At 32.1% G+C, this 24,266-nt stretch overlaps 1 protein-coding gene across 5 annotated transcripts in view; it reads right to left on the bottom strand.

Moving 5' to 3' along the window:
• Positions 1-24,266, bottom strand: part of CADM2 (cell adhesion molecule 2) — a 1,064,920-nt gene that overhangs the window by 97,570 nt on the left and 943,084 nt on the right. For all 5 annotated transcript variants that reach the window (XM_032276649.1, XM_032276647.1, XM_032276648.1 and 2 more), the window contains one exon: positions 15,142-15,232. In XM_032276649.1, coding sequence (XP_032132540.1) covers positions 15,142-15,232 — 91 coding nt within the window. The remainder of the gene's footprint in view (positions 1-15,141; positions 15,233-24,266) is intronic.

Here is a 24,266-nt window from a genome sequence, read left to right as displayed (position 1 = left end):
AAAGAAGTAATTTAGTATCTTAGGAGGCAATGTTTTCTTGATGTTTAAACTTTTAAACACATACAGAAAAAATTGTATGCATGTACTTATACACTCCATACACTCAAAATTATCCCCCCAAAATCTAAACAGTCACGATTTTTCCCTAGTTGTATTTATAAGCTTTTAGTTACATTTTAAAGCAAATATCTCTGTAAATATGTAGTTAAATTCACATATGTATTTTTAAATTATTTACACAGAAACGCAGTAGAAGATTTAGATAAAGTATTCAAGTTGCCAATTTGTATTTTAAAACACATTTTTTTCCAAAAAAAAAAATTTAAAAAACAATCTTCCTTAAATAACAACAACAGCAGCTGCAAAATTTGTTAACAGAAGGGTGCAGTGGTGTAAGTCTTTGCTGACACTGAACTGAATCCTTCAAGAATTCTCGATCCTAGTCTCTGTGGTAAATCTTCAAGGTGGCAAAAATAGCACCGTAAGATGCAAATTTAATGAAATAGAGGTTAGAGTTTATGCACAGATTATAAATAGCCTACACATATACCCAATTAGTATTTAAAATGTTCAAGCTTCTTAATATCATCATAAAAATCTTAAGTGGTTTAGCAAGACTTGATACAATTTATGTTTCATCTTAATAAAGAGGGCCCCCTAGGCTTTCTCTAATTGGAACCCAGAAATGATTGAGGTTCTTGCTACAAATGAATAACAATCTTCCCTGCTGTTCAGGCATCCAAAGAGATCATTTAAAAGTGGTTCCAGTCTACAGTTTCTGTGATAAGGCTAAAAAAGAGTAGGAGCTAGACACCAGGAGTAACAGGACAGTGAAAATAGCATCAGATGTGAGATGATAACATTATGGAACTCTACATGAGAACATTTAGCCCATCCTGAAAGTTTCTTTTTTACTAGCCCAAATAATTAAAATGTTGGAAAAGTTATGTTTGAGATAAAATTTGATTTGTTTCTCTTTTTTTAAATACTTTAAGTTCTGGGGTATATGTGCAGAATATGCAGGTTTGTTACATAGGTGTACACGTGCCTTGGTGGTTTGCTGCATCCATCACTTTGTCATCTACATCAATTTTATAAGACTATAAAGATGTTTATTTTTATTTATATTGTAAGATTTTTTTTCAGCAATTTCTTCCTAGAGCAACAGAAAACAAGTTAAAAGTAAAAAGAGAAAAAAAAAAGTTTATACATTTATTCTCAAATATTCCAAGGCATTGATGAAGTTGTTTCTAATCTTAACATATTTTTTTAGAAAAACTACTAATTTGGTGTTTTTTTTTTCTACATACCTAATAAGAGATTACCTGTATGTTTCAAAATTCCTAATTTATAAATTACTGTTGAAAGATATTGCCACAAGTCTCTCAGATGTTGATTTTTATTTAATATTTTGAACCAGATATAAACCTAATTACTAATTTTCAGCAAAATTATTTAATTTGTATTGGGGCATTTATTCTGTGCAGTTATACCATAGCAACAGGCAACAGTCCCTCTAATCTTTTCTCTGATTAGAAACTATGGGGTTATTCACTCCCTAGGGACTGAGAATGGAAAATTTATTTGCCTTCATCATTCACATCCCCTCTTTCAGGCTCATGCTTCTAAAAAGGAATAAAGAATAAGAAATTCAGTAATGGAAAAGCTGAGTCCCATAATGTAGGTCTCCTAGGAAAAGAATCTTCCCGGTGTGGAAAGGGACAGGAGTCAAACACTGTGCAAAATTTGAAATGCTCTCCAGTCTCTCCTTTTTCCAAATAGCAAAATATCCCTTGGGTTCTGTGCTTTTTTTTTTTTTTTTTTTTTTTTTTCCATGAGTACAGGATATATTGGGCTCTAACATTAAAATTAATCCTCTGAAAATTAAACTTGTTTTTCCCAGATTAAAAAAAAAAAAGTCACTGTAAGAAAATTCAAGAAAACATCTTGTTCTACCTTAAAGGAAAATGAGGAAAAATTTCAAATATTTATATCTTACATTTCTTTTAAGAAGAAGCAGGACCATATAGTCAGTAACTTTATGCCTTATGTACCATGTCACTACATGAAGATGCCTAGCAGCTTTATTTCAGTTTAAAAATTCCACAGGTGGGTAGTAAATATTATTAAAGTTTTAAAACCAGAGAGTTTTTAAAAACTTAATCCCTCTTTATTTCTTGTGATATTTTCACTTGAAAGTGAAAGAAGGTGGTAGGAGTTACATAAACATCTTGATCCTTTTTCTGCTTTAAGCAAAAACTTTTTGATTAATAAATTATGCATCAAATGCACAGTCCTTATGCTATTATATTTCTAGAGAAAGGGAGGGATAAAGTAAATGTAAAATAATTGTCAAATGGATCTGAAAAATGCTCAAGTAAAAAATTTGAAGTTTATTGACTTCCAGAGAAAGAATCCTGAACAAACTGGAGAGTAGGTATTTCCCCATTGGGTAGACTGATTACATCTCTAAACCAAAGCCCAAACACTGCTGAGTAATTGAGGAGGAGGAAAAAAAGGAGAAGAGGAAAAAGATTAGAAGCTGGGGTTGCTTGGTAGCTTTTTAAAATTTTTTAAATGTAAATATAAAGCAATCTAAAAGAACAGTATTGTGAAAATTTGAAGCCAATTAAAAATATAATTTTAATAACTTTGTCAGAAGTTATGGATGTAGTTGCAAAACAGCAAGAAATACAAAAGGACAATTTGTGGGTCTATTTAGTGCAGCGATCATTTCAAATTAAAAAAAATACACAAAGGGTTTTTTTGTTATTGAAGATCAAATAAATATTTCTGAACAGTTTATAAATAGCATTCCACATATATGCAAAGTCATATTAATTATTGAAAAAATATTGCTTTAGGCCATTATAGTGTACATCAAGCTGTGTTTTCTCCTCAGATTTCATTTTTGTGCAATTTAGTTATAATGAAATTAGATTTTTCTTTTATTCTTAATATTGATTTCATACTTTTTATATGAGCAGTTCTTTAAATATCAAATAAATTTTAGTATAAGCAAGCTTAAATTTGAGTGTATTACTTATCACTTAGGCTCATTTTAAAATATAATAAAAGAAACATTTATACGTCTGATAGTCTACAGATGCATGCATGAGAAAACACAAAACTTCAGAACCATTTATAGTAGAGTGGTCTTCAATGTGTCTCCCCAGGTTTAATCAACAGAAATATTCTACTCTACACTTATATCTTAAGACAGATAAGAAATCAATGAATTTTCTTTTTGTTAGTTAAAACATGCTTGTATGTTCTTTAGTAGGTACTAAATAAATGCATGCTATTATCACATAATTATCTACAAACAATTCTGGGCATAATTTTGAACCAGCAATTGTGAGGGTATGAAAAACTAAAGTATCTGCTCTGTCATTTTATATTGTAGTGGTTTCTATAAGATATATGTCATGAACCATAATATTTGGTAGCACATAGTAAGTGGCATAATCAGTCCTAAAACTTCAGAAAGAATTATCACCTATAATAGAGACATTATAATAGGCTTTATGAAAGATACAACTCTTGATTACTACATTTAATTATAGGAGAATTTTGACAAATAGAAATGGAATACACCAACTCAATAGAAGTCTAAGCTCTGGAAAGAATGCTTGTCCTTGAGAGGCCATAATGTTGAAAAGATTAACTTAAATATTGTGAATTCCAAAAAAGAAATGAGAATAGGGTTAACAAGTAAAATTGCCATTGGCAGAAAATTACAAATTAAGAAAGGGTAAAGTTAAAAGCACTTAATAGGATTAACTGAGTTGGGAGTAATAAAAGCAAAGGTGAGCTGTAAATTGTATATGAAGGATCAAGGAACAAGTATGCTTGTAAGTAGCTTAGTCAAAGACAAAGTCTATAGGACAAAAAGCGGAACATAAAAAAGTAATATTTAAGTATAAGACCAGAAAACTGATGGTCACATTAATATAGAAGAGAGAATGAAATGTGGGAAGGAACGTTTTGGTCATAAAGAGGAGCTGAACAAAAGCAAAGAAATAGAAAACTTTGTGATATGAGTGTGGGGGGAACATTTGCACATTTAAAGTAGTAATAGAGGGTCTGGAGTGTCAGCTGAAGAATCTAAACTTTCTTTAAAAATGAGTATTTTGTTTTTTGAGAAGTGAGTATTCCTGATTGGAGTATCCTTTAGGAATATTAATGTGGAAAATCCAATAAAGAGGCCATGTATACAGTTCAGACAACAAGTTCCTACAATAAGGGGGAGTAATAATAAAGGAAAGCACACAATAAACAATGAAAGAGCCCTGGAAAAGTACATACAAATTTTTGGATGCCAAGCAATGTATGGTAATGAGGAAGAGATAAAAGAAAGTCTTACAGTGTCTAGTCTGTACAACAGGTACAATCTTAGTACTAAAAAGAAAAATGGCAATTTAAATACTAACCAACCAACCAATTAAACAAAAGAGAGAAGAACATGCCGAATTCAAGGGTTACAAGAAAACCAAGAAATACATCTTGATCCAGCAATTAAATAAACAAAAAGTTAGAAATCAGGGAAGAGGGAAGAACTGGGAATTTTACAGAGATGTGTGCCAACCATGTTTCCAAGCTAAAGAAAGAAAACAAAAGAGCACATCACTGAACATCTTATAATACGCTTACTTTGAAAATAAGAAAAGGCAATACAGTCTGAGAATTCTAAGAAAAAAAATCAAGAGAATAGTGTCATAGGAACAAGAAAAATTTTCTTTCAAAATTTATTGTCCTGAATGTTTATCTTTATAATTCCAGTAATACCTTAACTTCTCACTTCTCCTATCTTCTCATGTCCAATAATTACTTTGTTAGCTCCACCTCCGCCATGATGACACACTTAACATTGTCATCATTGTTATTTCCATGAAAGTCTCATTTTTTTTTTAATTACAAACTTCTATTTGCTCAGTTCACTATTCTCTTGTACATCATCAAGGCCTCCAATCTTAACTAAGGGGCCCACTATTTTCCTTTATTCTTTAATGTCCCCCTCCCCTTCACTTCTCTCCTTAACCAGTCTTACAATCCAGTCAATCATTTTTCCCCCTTTCTCCATCCATTATTATCTGGTTAATGCCTCGTCCTAATAAACCTATCTTTTTCATCTTCTCTGTGCCTTTAGCACTTCAAAGCAAGCTAACGAAAAAGAAAGAGACGGTAAAGGATGTTTGTTTTATTAAATACTCTTCTTGAAGCCGTCATTCAAGTGCGCACATGAATAGCAAGGACAAAGGCAATTTTAAAGCCCAAGTAAATATCATTACTGTGTCTTGGAGCTTTTTTTGTTTTTCCAATCTGTTGAAATATCCATAATGTATTATCATTAATGTCAATAAAAATGTGTGATTAGACATACACATTTCTCCTTCTCATAGCTGTTTAACATAATATTGAAAATAGATCTTTCTGAAAAAATCTGTATCTTAATATATTTAGTACCCTCATTTGTAAAACTGGATTTGTTCTAACAGTTCAAATATTTGGTACTGAAATAGAAGTGTAAATGAACAGAGAAAAAGGAAGGAGAGGATTGAATAAATTATGAAGATGAAGTAAATTCTTAAACAACTTATCTTTTCAATATAGATTTTCCACTGTGTTTCTTTGCCTGTTGCAGTTACTTGTATTGATTAATTTAATGTGTCTTTGTGTATTTGTGTGTGAGAAAGAACAAGGTAGTTCCTTAGCTTTATTCTCATTAGCCTCTACTCTCTTCTCTTTTAATTACTTCTGGAAATGTTCTTCAGTTTCTTATTTTATCCTCACAACTATCATGAATCAGAGGTTGCTCAGTATTGATGTGGCATTTCCCATATCTGCACAATTGATTTTATGAAAAGCAATAAACTTTTTTCCTCCAGCTATTGTTTGAGAATCCCAAAGACTCCTGTTGAAAGGCTCAACAACAAAAGTTTCTACTCAAATGTCATTATCAGTACTTCTGCCTGACAGGGTCAAAGACATTTTAATGCAGTAATAAATGAAATTTGAAAAGGAAAATTCAAGCCTATTTACTCACTTACATTGCAAATGAATTCTAAGTTTATCTACTTACACAAATTTTTAAAATAAATTATGACACTATTTTAGTGTCAAGTAGGAGGAGTTTCATTACATTACTTGTTAGCTTTATAGGAAAAAATAACATGCATATTAATTTCACCAGTAGATTTTAAAATTTGATAGCAAATAAAAATGAACTTTTATCCTAATTAACATCAACATGTGCTACTTGAATCTGATTTTTTTTAAAGGCATTTCTTGCCTCCAAGTTTAGAAGTTTGTAGTTGAAACAGGAAATAATCTATGCAAGAAAGGAGAGCTCTTTAGAAGACTTGAAAATAATGTCATTTTTTAGAGTGCCTGTAAAATCTTGGACTAGTTTTTACTGATAAGGCAGTGTTCACTGATGGTTATTTTAAGAGTTTTAAAAAAGCAGTCATACTACATACTGTATAATTCCAGCCAATTTATGGCACAACAAATAAAAGATTATCCTTACAAAAGATAAGATTGCTATGATCATGAAGGAGTGACAGATTTTTGGATTGAAGGAAAAATATTCAAGATTGTTACAAACACTTAAGCTAATCTCTTAAGGACTTTCTGCTGAAGCAAAACAATTACCCATGCCTAATCTATACTTAACATTTCTTTTCTTTGGTAAACACAGAATATTAACTCCTAGTTAAAAGATAAAAAATCTTGAGTAAGCATTCATTCTCTCATTCAAGAAATAAGCCCCTGTGTATATGTACGTTAAGCATGAAATCTTTATAATATATTTAACAATAATCATTCTTAGGAAAATAGTTTTCAACTTATTTGAAAATTATTGACTACTAAAATTTTCCTTTGACTAAAGTACGCTTTGCAACATTTTCAGGTTTTATAATGAAAAAAATTGTGAGTGTGCGTTCCTCAGAATCTTCCTTTTTATCAACCTGTGTACATCATAAGAGCAATGTGATACTATATAAAATGCTTCTATAAGCATCCTAATTCCATCAGGAACCTGTAAACCATTCAGTTCAAGGACATTTTGCAATGATGGGGTCCTATTTTCTATGTAAGAGTAACTTTACAGCCTATGTACTTCCTATACCATAAAATACTGCTCCTAAGCCTTGTAAGATTTAATGTTTATGTTAAACACTGGTCACCATCAAGCTACTGCTTCTGCATCATATGTTTCATTTGATATTAAAACCGGTGATCTTCAGAAAGTGACTACTAGAGAAATATTAGCTCCAAATTTATGATACATGTTATGAAATAAATGCAAAGAGGAAAAGCATATCTTATTAGAACAATATGCTAACTTTAAAAAATACAGAAATAATTCTAATATTTCAATTTTTAAAGTGTTTAGTGATTATTTTTCTGCAACCTTCCTACAATTACCATGTTGTTAAATTTATTGTACAAAAACATATGCAATGTTTACAAAACTTTATAGAGTAAAATGCTTAAACATAATCTCAAAATTAATGTATTTTTAAAACTACAGATTTCAAATCTATGAGCCAAAAAGTGCATTCTTGAAAATCCACTAAACATATATTTAGCACCATTCCAAAATGATGTCTTAAATGTATTGAGACATGTTTGGTGTGGGGTTTTACAGTGAATATTTACATAATCCCTCAAAATAATTGCCTTTGTGTTATAAGAAAACTGCTTACCTGGAAATGTTCAAGAAGTACATTTCCTCTATGGATCTATAATCGTGGTTCTGCAAGCTCTTATGGGATTTTCACAAGACATTGGAACGTTTAATTGAAAATGATTGAGTGCCCAACACACTACAGATGCCCATGCCCAGCCTAAATAACAGCAGTTGAGATTACCAAGAGTCAGCTCCTTGTTTCAAAACAAAAACCAAATATATTCGCTCTCATTTCCAAGATAACCACTGTGTGTTTCCAGAGAGTCAATGTGTGATTAAATTTTGAAACCACAAAAAAGAAGCAAAAGACCTTATGGATCTCAGAAAAGAAACTCATTATGAAAAGAACTGCACATATATTTATTTTTAATTCTGAAAATTTAGAATGAATTTTTTAATATTATATCCTTGTAGACATTTTAGAAGAAACTGACTATATTACTTTTAATTTTTAATTACCTAATTGAGACAATATTGCATTTGTCTAGATATCAGAACACAAAACACACACACACACACACACACACACACACACACACACACACCCATACCAACCTAAGTGCTCTATATCCTTTATTATCTATGTACTACCGGTATAGGAACACCTAGATGATAAGGAGACAATTATTATATTTATCCCACTAATTATTTTAGTGACATTTTAAACATTGCATTTAATAATATACTATGACATGCTCTTAAGGAGTGTTTTATTTTAAATTTCAGCTTTTTCTATTTAAGTTCCAAGCTTTTCATTGCATTGCATTGATATTATTTTGGCACTAATTTTGTATTCTAGTTGTAACCTGCAGTCTTTATCTTCTAAAAGAAAAAATTAAGAATGCAATATATCCTATTTTAAATATATATATATATATATATATATATATATATTATAGAACTGAATAATTATTGCTCTCATTATAAAAGCTAGGCAGAAACTATTTAGATATATTTAGATCTGTTTAGAAATTCTTTAAATAATATTTAGATATGCTAATATAGGTTTGAGCCTACATAACTGGTATTTTTAAACAATGATTTGATTGAAATATGGGCTGTCCTAGCAGTTTGTAAGAACTCTTCAATGCCTGCCAACTTTATTGAGTTATCGTGAAAAGAAATCAATGCTGAAAAACATTAGGTACACCAAAAAATACAACCATCATTGTCGTTAATATAAAAGAAAGACTTGTCTGTAATCCCAATTCTTCCATTTATCAACTGTGTGACTGGGAAAGGTCACATAACTGGAACACTTGTTTTTCCTCCTCTAAAAAATCAGAAATGATTGCAACAATTTTTATAAACCTTTTACAACAAAGTAGTTTTGTGATTTAAATTAAACAATTACACATGAGAGAAAACGATGAAAAACTATGCCAAAAAAAGGTCTTATACATCACTGACCCTGGATTCTTCACCACTCATGAGCCACACCATCTACTTAGTTTGGGTTGCTTAAGGCTTTCCAGGTCCGCATTTGTTCTTTGCAAAGTTTGGTAACTACTTACTCCCTTTCATTCCAATAAAATTGCTTCAAAGTGTAGACTTTCCCATATCTATCAAACTAAAACTCATTCATAATTCCTTCTTTTCCTTGCAAATTGATCTAAACTTGTGCTTTGTTAAAATTAAGGTAAATTAGTGAAGAGGCTTTTCCTGTAGCTCAGGATTTTCCAGTCTTCTGTTTTAACTATTTTGGATTTTACCCCAACTGCGGTTCATAACTCTGCTTCTCTTCTCTGTGGTTTATTACTATTATTACTTAACTTCGAATAAAATATCCAAGTTGCTATATAAGTTTTGCCATGACATCAGTCTGGGTTCCTTTTTGCTGTTTAAATATGCCTTTGAAAATGACAGACCCACTCTCCTGAAATGTGTTTATTCCGCCTGAAATCTTGAATTCCATTGCCTGGGAATACATATGAGATAACTCAGTTGTCAGAGTTGCCATAATAGCCTAATATTAGAATGGATATTAAATATATAATTAAGACTTCTGAGTGGGTAACTTGGTGAGATATATTGTATTTCCTTGATCAAATAATAATTTATCAACCTCATTATTGTTATGTATTATGCAATTACTTGGAGGCGGACATTTCATATACACTGTTGTTATTAAAACAATCTGCTAAATTTTGGGTTCTTTATTTTAGAGATAAAACTACTTGATGTGTGAGAATGAACCCTAACATAAACATTGGATTTTGATGTCATAACGATGGATCCGTGTAGGTACATTGACTATAACACATGTAATATTTTGGTATAGAATGTCAGTAGTGAGGAAGGCTGTGAGTGGGTAAGGACGAGGGGTATAGGAGAAATCTCTGTACTTTCCACTCAATTTCACTGTGAACCTAAAACTGCTCTAAAAATTAAAGTCTATCAATTAAAAGAAAAGAAAAAAGAATACTTGGTCTGGTTAAGTGATTTGCTTAGGACTACTCAGGCCCCAGATATCCACATATTTATTATTTAAACCTAGGTCCACATTCTCTTTCTACAATATCACAAAACATTTTGTGCCTCAAAGTATGACAGCTTAGGCATCCTATTTGAAAATAAAATACAGATCTCAATGATTAATTAGAGTTTTTCTATATATCAGGAGAGAGGTAAGTATTCTGTAATAACAACTGCTATATATCAGGTCAAATAATGTAAAACTGCTATTATTGATTAATATTTTAAAATACATATTTTATCTTCTTTTGGTAAACATTTCACTCTAGACGATAACTTGCTTTCTTTAATTCCTCATTTGTTTTGTCATTTCCTCTGATGGTACTTGAACTGTGTAATGGTTAGCAAATAACCTGTGATTTGTATAAGGTACATGTGAGGCTGAGAACATTGACTTAATACAAAACTGCTTTGCTTTAATTTTTTTGTCTTTTTTTTTGGAAATGGAGTTTTGCTCTTGTTGCCCAGGCTGGAGTGCAATAGCACGATCTCAGCTCACTGTAACTTGTGCCTCCCGGGTTCAAGCAATTTTCCTGCCTCAGCTTCCCCAGTAGCTGGGATTACAAGTGCCCACAACAATCTTGAATAAATTTTTTGTATTTTTAGTAGAGATGGGGTTTCACTATATTGGCCAGGCAGGTCTCAAACACCTGATCTCAGATAATCCACCTGCCCAGGCCTCTCAAAGTGCTGGAATTACAAGCATGAGCCACCGTGCCCTGCCTTTTGTCTGTTTGTTGTTGTTGTTGTTGTTGTTGAAAAGTCTCCATTGTGCTAATAGAAAAATATGTTAATATATACATATCAGAGTTCTTTCATTCTTGATCAATTTGAAAATAGATGTGTAATTATTCCCCTAATACACCTCACTAGTTGCTATATAGTATGTGATCTGTCTTCCTAATGATTAAATTCTTTCTTTGTTTATAGAATTGGAATGTTACATGCTGTGCAATTATGCATACCAGATTTATGGCAAGAACAAAAGAAAAATTGTGGTTACCAGAAAATAAAATAGTAAGTACAACATAAACATTGTGCTAGATACATAGAAAAAATTATCAGTAACTGTAATTATTTTCTTTTATAGAATAGATGCAAAATACACATTTATCTCACTGAAAATGTCAAATTGCTTTTTTTTGGAGGTGAATTTAAAAAGCATTAAACATTTGATTAAAATGAATGATGTCTCATTAGTTACACCGTGTTGGTGGCAACCTCACACCATTTAAGGTCATGACTTTAATGTAATATATGGGTTTCATGGTGTGTGTGTGTGTGTGTGTGTGTGTGTGTGTGTGTGTGTGTGTGTGTGTGTGTGTGTGTGTTTTCCTCTACTTTTATAAATGGAGAATGCTGCTGCCTGAAAGCTGTCTGGGAATTCAGCCAACAAAAGAAGAGGGTTGCAAAAACTCTGGGGACTTGAAAGAAAAGTGGCTGGCATTAGCTCAGTCCTCACTTTAAACTAAAATTAAAACAATGGACACACATGTACAGTAATCTCTCTTTTAAGGAAAGAATAGAATGCTTCTATAGTAGTGTCAAGTGGAACAATTTGGTCCTGGCCCAAGTTATGCAGCTGTTTCACAGGAAAATGGCAAAAGGCTTCAGTCCAAAGCAGGCAAATAAGGCATGATTGTTCATAAATAGTCACTGGGGCCCTCACATTTAGAACAAGGAAAACAACATTAGCATAAAGAAGGGCAGGTTCCGAACACCAGCTTCAGTGCAACTTAGCCATGCCATGATGTTGTGATTTACACAAAAGATAGTGGTGTGATTTTGCCTACTACCAATATACTTAATTACTGTGAATATCTCATTCTTCAAAACATTACATATTAGTCAAATACTTTTTAAGAAACAATGAAGTTTTGGCCACAGATTAAATGTATTATTTAAGACAGCTACAAGATATAAATAAATCATATAGCCACTATTCATTCCTGATTTTCACATGCTCACGAGAGGTGGATCAGGTAAATGATAAAATTTAAGTGCTTGGAGCCCCACTCAAAGACTAAGATATACTGTTCCTTCTCAGTGGTTCTTAAATAACAAAAAGAAAACACAGGTATAATAGTTGCAGAGTAGAGACTTGACAGTGATTATCTGAGTAAAACAGGTAATTCTAACCTGCCCATTGAATATATCACATATTTCATTTTTACTCCCACTCTTTTGTTCCTATTTTAAAATATGCAAGTCTCCCCATTATATATGTCATTATTGTTTTATTTTAAAATTTGTTTGACAAATTATTTCTCATAATTCTTTCTCCTTTTACGATTCATTTTTTGAAGTTTATAGTCTTTCCTTTAGTGACTGTCTTTACTTCCCCACTAACTACTAACTCCCTGATTAAACCATGTCAATTTGCATCCTGTTCTTTTTGCTCTAGTAAGACTTTTCTTTATGATCAGGAAGATTTCCTTCTGAGAAAATCCAATGATTTCAGTCTTCTCGTGATTTTTGTCCTCTCTGCCTCATCTGGCACTGTTGGAAATAGTATATAAACTACAGAGAGGCTAAAATTTAGACTGTTTTTAAAGAGATTAATGCCTTCATGCAATGGAGAAGATAGTTACTGTAAAAATGTAGAGAAGTTATTTAAAATAATTAGGAAGAAAAAAAAAAAAAAAAAAACAAAGATCCAACAGTCTAAGGAAGACAGGCATCAAAGCAGTTGACTCCAACTTTAATGCCAATATCTTGACCGTCTTCAAGGAAATATGATAAAAGGAAACTTGCGAATGGAAATATAATACAAGAGAATAACTTAATACATATTTACTTGTGGACCACAGCATACAGAATATAACAATGGGATCTACGAAGAGAAAGGCAACATATAATGACTACTTTACTTTGAAGATGTTGTGGAGCCTATGAGTTAATTGTCAAAATATACTGCATTAATTACAGATTTTTCATATGGCTATGAACTCATGCCAGAAATGATTAGTTTGGTAGACATTTGACAAGTTTCCAGAAAGAATATAAATATAAAAGAAAGCCTACGAAAGGAGGATGGCAACAGTGAAACATATCATGAGACCAGCAAGTTCACTGCCCTAAAGCATCTAGGGGTTCAACTTCAGTGGTGAAAATTATTGTCAGTCCCAATTATTGTCAGCCTAGTTTTTCAAAAGTAACTTTAGCTGGAATAAATGGAAATGCACATTTAGCAATTGAAGTAGCAGCACATAATTGAAAGAGTGAAAGCTCTGGGCAAGACTGAACTGAATTCAAATTCTCCCTCATTTTAAATATGGATGAATAGGAAAATGTAGTTAACACTTTTGGGCCTCAGTTTTCTCTTCTGTAAAATAGGGAGCCTTTCTTATTTCCTTTATCTATTTGCAAAATCATAGTAATCAGAATTCTCTTGATAAAGGTAACATTTTCCATTTTATAAATCTCTTGAAATTTGTATTCTTAAATAAAATGAATAAGAAGTTATTGTGCTTTTCATTCATCTGCAGTGCAGAGAATTACTACACATCCAAGATTATTTTTAGGTAACTCAAAAGAGACCCACTAGAAGACACATTCATTCAATTATATCTTAGATGAGTGATATGAACTACTTAAATAATTAATTATATAAAACATAGTCTAATGATTTCCATAAGTACAATAATGTTTCTACTGTTGAAAGTAGATGTGAAATCAAAGAATCACTGTAAGACAATGGGATGTTTCTGAAGCAGGATTTATTTATTTTCAAGCATTCTATAAAGCATGTTCCCTAACTTCACCTCTAAATGAGGTGAATTAAATATTAAACTTCACCTCCAAATGAGGTAAATTAAATATTGCATAAATTGTGTATATAATCCAAATGTATATAAGTGTACTTTTGGATAAATGTGAAGGAAAGAAGAACAAAAACAATCTCTGTAAAATAATTACTAGAAGAGAGAACAGTTTTAAAATATCAAAACTGTGGTAAAGAAGGTATGGATTTGTTAACACGGTGAAAAATATAATGACATACAATTGACGAAGTTAAAATGTCAGGCATCTATCTTCCAATTCTTTTAGAAAAATTCCTCATCAGATAATATGAAACTTACACTTAAATAATATAAATGTTATTGGAAGCAAATTTTTAGTAATTTAACCTGATTTGCCAGAAGAAACCTCCTATAGTCATATACAAAGAACAATTTAATTCCTCCTATTATAATTTAAACAGAATTCAAATAAATAAGAATCTTTTAAAAAAATCAAGTAAATTACATAAAGCTAGGCCTAGAGTGTTACTATATTAGAATAATCATATTGGTTTTAAACAGAATTTAAATATACATATTTAATATCCATATTTAAGTTTTGCTTAAAACCAGGTATTCTTTGACTGGCTATTTATAAACACAAATTTCAAAAGATAAAGTTTTAGAGTTGAAGTGAAATTAGCACATTGATGTGTATGTATTCTAATAATGAAATCACTTTATCATTAAACACATTGAGTTTGTGATCCTTCTCATTCATGTTATCTGTTTCATTGGGTGTTTCGTAAGAAATATAGATTTAATTTTCCTTTTTTGAAAATGATTCTCCATGTAGCTTTAAAACATTGGCATATTTTGGGGATGCTTCAGTATTTTCTAAGTTTTTCATGGGAGAACTAAATTCAACGATGTGCAGCTTTTATTAGTCTGATGATATAAACAGTGGCTGATTAAGCCTACACTCCATTCAGGTTAAAATATCTTACTGGAAAAAAAATAAAAAGAAATAACAGCTGAAAATCTTCCCAGAAATTTCACTAGAAGACAAAGAGAAAACCAGTCTTCCATTGACACTAATGAAGACATGGTTCATGACGTTTTCTGTTTTAGAGAACACATTGCCCACCAATAAAAGACACAAACTGTGGATTTCTACAATTAAAGCCTGTAATCAAAGCAAGATAAAAGAAAAAAGTAGAAAGCTTTATTGCTCATTAACTCACTTACAGTGGTTTTCCTTTGGATTCACAAGTCAAAATTAAAGGCTGTCCTTCTTGTGGAAAAGGAGTTGATGGTATAATCTTAACTGATGGTGTATCTAGAAACAAAAGAATATTAAGACAGGTAATTAAACACATACAAAACTATTTAATAACTGTGCAACATGCTGTGTGTTCAGCATGTCTCATATGATTTTTATAATTGTATATATTTATAAAGGATTTCTCAGATTTGCAAAAACAGGCTGTGTGATTTAAAAAGCTAACGTCCTGTCCATACAAAGCTAAAAAAAGTCTGAATATCTTATCAGCACCTTTGTTGTATTACTTCTGAAATCTGAATTTAAAAATGAAATTGCAAAAAGTGGTTCAGATGAATATCAAGCATTTCATACAATTGTTTCTTAAACTATTTATAGATGGCTATGAATACTATTATTATGGGCTGAATGCATTTATGTGCATCTGAATAACAACACTTTCATTGTTGTGGGAATACCAGGGGCTCACAAAAGGAACCCACAATGAACTCAAGATCAACTACTGTCTCACAAGCATTATGCAGAATCTTTTCAAAGCGCAGTGATGCAGCACTGGGCACATGCTGCTTGCTCTTAAGTACTGAGTCACTTCCAATAGCATTTATGATTTTACTAAAAGTCAGCATTTGTTATATACGCCACTACATGTTTGTTAGAAAATTATTTATTTCCATTTAACAGTAAATCATCCCTAGTGGAAGAGGATTAATGAATACTTAAAGACATGTATATTTATAACTTTTATGACATATAATATACCTTAATCAACACAAAGATAGCATATTTCACAGAAGAAATGAAAAATAAGCTAAAAAAAGAGAGACAATATAAACACATTCTTTCTTTATGAGACTTTGCTAGCCCTGGCATTGTCTGGCCCAAAGTCAATGTGGAATTGTCTTCCCCTCTTATCCTCACATTCTCTACAGTGAGCAAAATAGGTTCTGAACTCTCCAGAGGATCACAGTTATTCTCATTCTTTTCTTCTTAGTTGTAATAGAAGAACTGATCTGTCCTGGTATTATATAATTATTTGATTTTGGAGCCAGTTAAATGAGTTAATACCGATTGTGTAATTTCCAGGTTTGTAACCTTATCTAAGGAAAATAATTTACATTTTCATATATTGAATAATAAACTACAAAATAAAAAATAATGGTTTATATCATACTTTAAAATTATATATGCTTTTCAAATACATTCTTCCTCAATTCTTTAAATAAGAGAATGCATTTAAGATGATACAAAATAATATTCTGATTGCAAATAAACATTCCAAATACATCACATTAAATATTTGTGATATAAAATGACTTAGGAAGAAAAATTAATCTGAAGAAATATGACACACATTCATCATTCTTTTTTAACTGATAGAAGAAAAAATTGAATATCAGATTTAAACACACTTTATTATTTTTCCATTATTAGCAAATCTACGAAATCATTTATTGACTAGGATAATCACATAATTTCTTCTCCAAAGTAGGACATTGTTAAAAGAAAAATAAAAAATATTAATAATTATGCAGATGACAGGTGTGAACCAGACTGTTCTGGCCAAACTGAGGCCTATGGTCTTTTGACCTATAACTAAATACACATATTGCAAAAGTGATTTTCCCCATGATATATTACAAAAGAAAGTTTAATTTTCTTGGAAAAAGTTTAAGGTGAAAGATCAGAAAAGTATGATTCTGGGAAACAGAATTGTGTTAATTTGGGTGTCTGTGATGTTTAATTTTGTGTGTCAATTTGACTGTGCCTTGGGGTGCCCAGCTATTTGATGAAACATTATTCTGGGTGTTAATGTGAGGATGTTTTGGGATGAGATTAACATTTAAGTTGGTAGACTGAGTAAAGCAGATGGCCCTCCACAATACGAAAGGGCCTCATCCAATCTGTCTGAAGATTTAATAAAATGAAAAGGCTAATCCTCCTCCTCTAAGTAGAAAAACACTCTTCCTGCCTGATGTCCTTTGAATTGCAACATTGACTTTTTTCCTGCCTTTAGAATAGAATGGAAACCTTGGGTCTTTCTGGGTATTGATCCTGAGACCTTTGGACCGGAACTAAATCATCAATTATCTTCAATCTCAGGTCATTAGATTCGAAGTGGAACTAAACCATTGGTGCAGTTGGTCCTCCAGCTCGCTGACTTACTTTGCAGATCTTGGGATTTTGTTTCCAAAATCATACGGACAATTACTTATAATAAATCTCCTTTTATATGTATACACAGCCTATTGGCTCCATGTCTCTGGAGAACTCTAAGACAGTGTCCAGTGTCCAAACAAACAGATCCTAAGGCGTGTCTTTTATTGAGGGGGTAATGTGCGAGGCGGTAATCTCAGGAAGCTCTGAGAAGTAAGACAGGAAGGGAAGGAAGTAAATGAAGCCTGTGTTATTGAGCCGACTACGCAGTGAGCAAAGCAAACTGAGTTCAATTCCACTGTGGAACTGAGAGTGAATGGAGGACATGACTCTGAGTTACCTTACTTGACTGGCAAGAGACAGGACTATTTATAGAATATTTCCAGTTATCACTTTTGGTTGAGGACAGCTCCCGGGGGTTGGGTGGTGGAGGTTGGTGAGGAGGTGTTATTTCCCAGGCACTTTTGCCCTTCTCAGTACACAAAAATAGTATGTGCCAAACGGAATGGATGATCACCACCAGGATCTGCCTCAGTTAAGGTAACTTACATAGTGGCAGGCAGCTGTGAGAAAAGAGGAAAGCAAACTGTGGCTTTGTTCTACCTGTTTAGTTTAAGCAGTACAGGAGAGATGAGAATCTGTGTAACAAATGTTTCCTTGAAGCATGCTTCAGCATTCCCTTTAGATCTAACATAAAGAATTTCAATTATAAGCAAACGCCAAAGCAGGTAATATACTGAGTACATATTTCCATAAAACTCTCAGGAATAACCTAAATAACCTCTAAGTTACTAAATATCAAGAGATGTAAGACAGTATTCATTTATTTGACTTCAAAATTACTCAAAATGGAACTTAATTCCTGCTCCTAAGGCTTATCTTTCCAAATAAATAAGGAAACAAAAAAGGAATTTATATAAAGATAATTTTTAAACGGAGATTTAAAAAATTATCTGCCCTAGATTTCTCTGACAAATATATATGCTTCACTTGCTTCCCAATCCCCTCCCTGCCACAGACATAATCCTGGTTCAACCCTTAGGTTCCTGGCTACAGTTTCTCAGATTCTGTTGGGTGGCATTTTCCTATGTAGCCTTTAAATGTTTAAGATCAGGGTGAATGGGATTCAAATTCCGTTCTCTCAAATTTCTCTGGGTCTTTTAAGCCTCACTCATATTTTTAGTTTCCATTTACTTACCAATCACTCATGGATTTATATATCCTTGTGCAGTTTGCTTCACTAGCTTATTTACATGCAGCACCTATGTGGCATGTTCACTTGGATATCTAAAAGGTATGGCACATTTGATGTATTCAACATGAACACTCAGTCTCCAATCTTACCCCCACATGTTTTTCCTTCAGAGATCTCTATTTCTATAGACACGACTGACATCCATATAGCCACATAAACCAGACACCTCTTGCTTCCTTGCTTTTTCTGTAATCAATTGCTCATAAACTCTTATTTACCTTCTAAATAATTTTCAAATTAATTCACTACTATTTTGTAGTTCTGCAACCACCGTTTTAATCTAGTTTGCCAAAATAGTAAATGGTCTCCTTCGTGTCAAAATGTTAACCCTTTAAATCTTACTCTTATAACAAAACAGAATTACCTTCTCAGAACATAATCTGATCACATCAGCTCTCTAATTAAAACCTTTCATGGCTAATCTTTTCTCTTAAAATACAAAACAAAATTATTAAACTATTTAAGTCCTACATAATCTGCTTATTTTATGTTCTGGTCTTCTAAGATTCTATTTTATTCTTTGAATTTCAGGCTTTTTATTTTTATCAAGTTCTTTAATAATATGTTTCATTTTGTCTTCATACAAATGATTAGAAATGCTCCATTTTGGAAAGACTACTTGCTTATTTAATTCTTACATATTTAAAAAAAAATTTGTTAAGGGCAATCATTCATTACCTTCAAATTTGATCAGATATCATTGCATCATGTTCCTTTTTTCATCCTTGTGTAACGTTCTTTTTAAAAGCCATTCACATATCATCCATGTCTTGGTAGTATTTAAATGAAGTGTGTGCTTAATAAATAATTATTAAATGAGAAAAAGTAAAATTATTTTTATTTTCTTTTTGTGAGACAAGGTCTTACTCTGTCCCTCAGGCTAGAGTGCAGTGGTGTGATCACAGTTCACAGCAGCCTCGACCTCCTGGGCTCACATGATCCTCCAGCCTCAGTGCTCCACCATGCCTGGCTAATTTCCTTCATTTCCTCCTTTCTTCCTTCCTTCCATGCCTGGCTAATTTCCTTCCTTCCTTCCCTCCCTCCCTCTCTCCTTCCTTCCTTCCTTCCTTCCCACCATGCCTGGCTAATTTCCTTCCTTCCTTCCTTCCTTCCTTCCTTCCTTCCTTTCCTTCTTTCCTTCCTTCCCTCCCTCCTTCCCTCCTTCCCTCCTTCCTTCCTTCCTTCATTCCCTCCTTCCTTCCTTCTTTCCTTCCCTCCCTCCTTCCCTCCTTCCCTCCTTCCCACCTACCTTCCTTCCTTCTTCCATTTTTAAAGATATGGAGACTCATTGTGTTGCCCAGGCTGGTCTCAAACACCTGGCCTCAAGTGATTCTTCCACCTCAGCCTTGCAAAGTGCTGGGACTATAGGTGTGAGCTAAGATGCCTTGCCAGCAATAAAATTTGTGATATAGCTTCTCATAATCATTTTGGTATACTATTCTAAAATATTTTAAATGCATAATTGAAATTTATTGGTGCTTGATACACATATGTCTTAAATATTCAAGTTCCAAGCCTTAGATTAGCTTTTAATCTTAGTTCATATTAATTTAATTTAATGTGGAGTACTATTCAACCATGAAAAGAATAAGATCCACTCATTGTCAACAGCATGGATGGAACTGGAGAGATCATTTTGTTGGGTGAAATAAGCGAGACACAGAAACACAAACATCACATGTTCTCCCTTATTTGTGGGATGTAAAAATCAACTCAATTCAACACATAATCATAAAGAGTAAAAGGGTAGTTACCAAAGGTTGGAAGGGTACTGGAGTGGTTGCGAGGGAGGTAGAAATGGCTAATAAGTACAAGAAGAAAGGTAGAAAGAAAGAACAGGACATACTATTTGATAGCACAACAGAGTGACTATAGTCAATTGTAAATTTAATTATATATTTTAAGATAAGTTACAGAAGGTAATTGGATTGTTTGTATCTCACAGAATAAGTGCTTGAGAGGATAGATAACCCATTCTCCATGAAGTGCTTATTTCACCTTGCATTTCTGTATCAAAACATCTCATGTACCCCATAGATATATACACTGATTATCTACTCCCAGAAAGTTTTAAATAATAATAATATATTTTAAAAATACATATTGCTCACTTTTACAATAATCTGCATTGGATATCATTAGGTAGCAATTTTCTATGTTGATAAAAATATCAATTTCTTTTTAATGCAAGTACCACATGTGTAAACTATTATTTACTCATCAGATTTTGGCAGGGGCAGTGCTCAATTGTGAAGAGATTTATTTAATTATTCAGCCAAAGCTAGTTAATATTTTTATGATATAAATTATTCCTCTTTAAACTTACCATTTTAGTAATATTCACCAAATACTTTTTTATTTTTTTAACCACAAGTACTACAGTGAAGGGGTTATTATCTTAAACTTAACTCTTTCTCAAATAATTGTTTTGAATATAAGGAAGTAATTTCTGCTTTCATAGAAATCTCTGTCATTATTATTTCTATTTATTTTCATCAGACACTTTATCATACCTAAGAGAGTTGATTAAGCAATGTTATTCTAAAAACATTTTAGTAAGATAGCAATGATATTTTAGAAATAATACTTGTAAATGAGTTTAAAACTACTATATTTTGTTAGCTAACCGAAGAACAGAAAAGTAGTCATCTCAAAACTCAGTTAATTTTGAAAGCCTTCACTTTCCAGAATGTTTTCAAACTATTTATTTTAATGTGTGAGACTCCTATGTAAACATATTTCTATTATTTATTTTGTTACATATCAAAATTAATGGATAATTTGTCAGAAATGGAACAATGCACAGTAGATTACATGTAGATGGTTTTATAAAATAATCAAATTGATGCCTTATGTTACTCCCCTTTTTACAGACCCAGAGATGAACAGTAATGAAGTGAATACTGCATCATCCAAACTTTTCCTTGCATGCCTTTGTCAAGTTATCTACTAAGAATTATATTTAAAAAGTTTGTTTTATTTTTTTGGTATCTTTTATAAATCAATTATGGATTTTCTTCTGGTTCATAGTTATTCATTTAAAACATATTTCAAATGATTGAAATTAGGAGTATGTTCTAAAGCAAATTTTACTTAAATAGTAATTCCAGCCTTACTGTGGAAATAATTCCATTTTCCACTGTAGGATCAATGTCAGTTACATTTAATCCTGCTGTACTATTACACAAAACAAACAAACTCTTTTGACTCAGTACATTGGAGATATGTATGATGTCCTATTTTTAATTTACTGTTATAATGTATTATACCAATTAGTAATAGTTAAAAAGGGGGTTAGAAAAAATGATTTAATATGATTGCTCTTTATTTATTCTAGCTTTGTCCTATATGTTAAACTCAGATTTTTTATTTTTATTTTTTGGCAAACTAGCAATTTTCATGCTGTTTTAAAATGCCTTTAAATAAATCAGGTCTATCAACATTGTATTTATTGAATATACATGAATGTATGTAATATATATTATATATAATGTATATTTATAATATATCCACAACATTTTAAGCATTCAAGAGTTAAGATATTAACTTACTCAATGGTGTGTCTTTATATCTTACGCTTTATATATTGTAAGAGCTCTTAAGTGTTGTATAAATAAATGAATGTTTTATCCAGAATGCAAAAGAATAAAGAAGTTTTGCACAAGTATATAAAAATAGGCATAGAGTCAATCATTCACAAATATTTTCTTAGTACTTACAAACATCCAATTAAAATACACAGATATTTCAGAAACAAATGCTCTAAGACTTTTGTAGAAACAAAAAATAATCTTTAGAATGTCTATAAAATATTTAACTGTGGAAAACCCCATTTTTTTCCTACTTTTTTTTTTTTTTTTTACTTTTGTCTGACAAATTCTGGGGCTCATTTAGGAAGAAACACAATTACTTTCAAGAGCTACATTTATGGACAAAACTTTTTTTTTTTTCTTTTAATTTTAGATGGGCACAGTGGTTCACACCTGTAATTCCAACAATTTGGGAGCCCAAGGAGGACAGATCACGAGGTCAGGAGATCGAGACCATCCTGGCCAACATGGTGAAACCCTGTCTCTACTAAAAATACAAAACTTAGCTTGGCATGGTGGTGTGTGCCTATAATCCCAGCTACTCAGGAGGCTGAGACAGGAGAATCACTTGAACCTGGGAAGCAGAAGTTGCAGTGAGACAAAATCGTGCCTCTGCACTCCAGCCTGGTGACAGAGTGAGACTATGTCTCAAAAAAAGATTTTTCTTCTTTGAAACAAAAATTTAAAGATTTTATGAACTTGGGAAGTAAGGATACCTCATGTTCCATTTGAATTATTGAGGATTTGAATCAAAGTAAAGATATTGATCCAGCAGAGTGGATTTTCTATATCCTTAGCAAGGATTTTAAAAGAGAAAAGACTAGTGATGGAGATTCTATTAAACCACTTAATGGACAATCTTAAAAGCACAAGCTTTTAAAGTATTTAGTGTCATTAGTTTAACAACATTTATCCATCACTAGATTCTGTAGATGAATAAAAAGGAGCTTTAATCAAATGTTTTATCAGAAAAAAAAACCCACCTTACTTCTTTTGTAATTGAATAAATATAACAGGAATTTATGTTTATATAAAAGTAGCATTTAACCTGTTATGGATGATGGCCAAAGTGCTAAATAAGAGAAACAACCGAAGACTGCTGTACCATCCTATATTGTATAATGTATTGAGTGAGGAAATAATGGTGATTTATAACACAAAGTAGCAGCAGTCCTTTGTATTGCTCATATTACAGTCTTTGGTTGAAAGAAAAATACAATGTTTATAATTTTATTTGTTCAAAAAATTATTTCCTATGAGTACTCCCATTTATTCATTCGACAAACACTTACATAATCTCTAAGCCATTCAAAGAACAGTGCTAGTATTCATTTCTATCCATTGTTTTTTCACTAGAATTATACCATTGCAACATTATAATATTTTACATTGTGGCATTCATATTGCAACACCTCAAGATTCGTTATTAGTCTTAAAGGTGCTGCTGATGTTTAGCATATTCTTAGGAATTCATGCTTATCAGAGAAGAGATCATCTTTGTCTTGTACAATGACTTCTGGACCTCAATTAAGTAATTGTTAAACAATAAATGAATAATGGCCTTTTAAAATATTTTCCAACTAGTGGTTAAGTTTGTTACAAAATCAAATTTACTTGTCACAACTATCTTCTAATAATAGTAAACATTAATCAAATACTTGGTAAATAATATGCATTGATGTAAATGCTCTGTATGCTTTAGCTCATCAAACTCTTATAAAGTATGCCAAAATTTCGATTGCTCTCCTCATTGTACAGATTAAGAAACATGCTCAGAGTAGTGAAGCTAACACTTACCTTACCTTTGTTTGACCCCTTTTCTACAATCTTTTTTTTCTTTTTTTTGAGACAGAGTTTCACTCTTGCTGCCCAGGTTGGAGTACAATGGTGAGATCTCGGCTCATGGCAACCTTCATCTCCTGGGTTCAAGCAATTCTCCTGCCTCAGCCTCGCGAGTGGCTGGGATTACAGGTGTGCACCACCACACACAACTAACTTTTGTATTTTTAGTAGAGATGGGGTTTTTCCATGTTGGTCAGGCTGGTCTCCAACTCCCGAGTGATCTGCCTGCCTCTGCCTCCCAAAGTGTTGG

Source organism: Sapajus apella, unplaced genomic scaffold (assembly GCF_009761245.1).
Source record: "Sapajus apella isolate SASKATOON/1434 unplaced genomic scaffold, GSC_monkey_1.0 scaffold8, whole genome shotgun sequence".
Taxonomy (NCBI): domain Eukaryota; kingdom Metazoa; phylum Chordata; class Mammalia; order Primates; family Cebidae; genus Sapajus; species Sapajus apella.
Note: the sequence above shows the minus strand (reverse complement) of the source record. Positions and strands in the feature narration are given on the sequence as shown.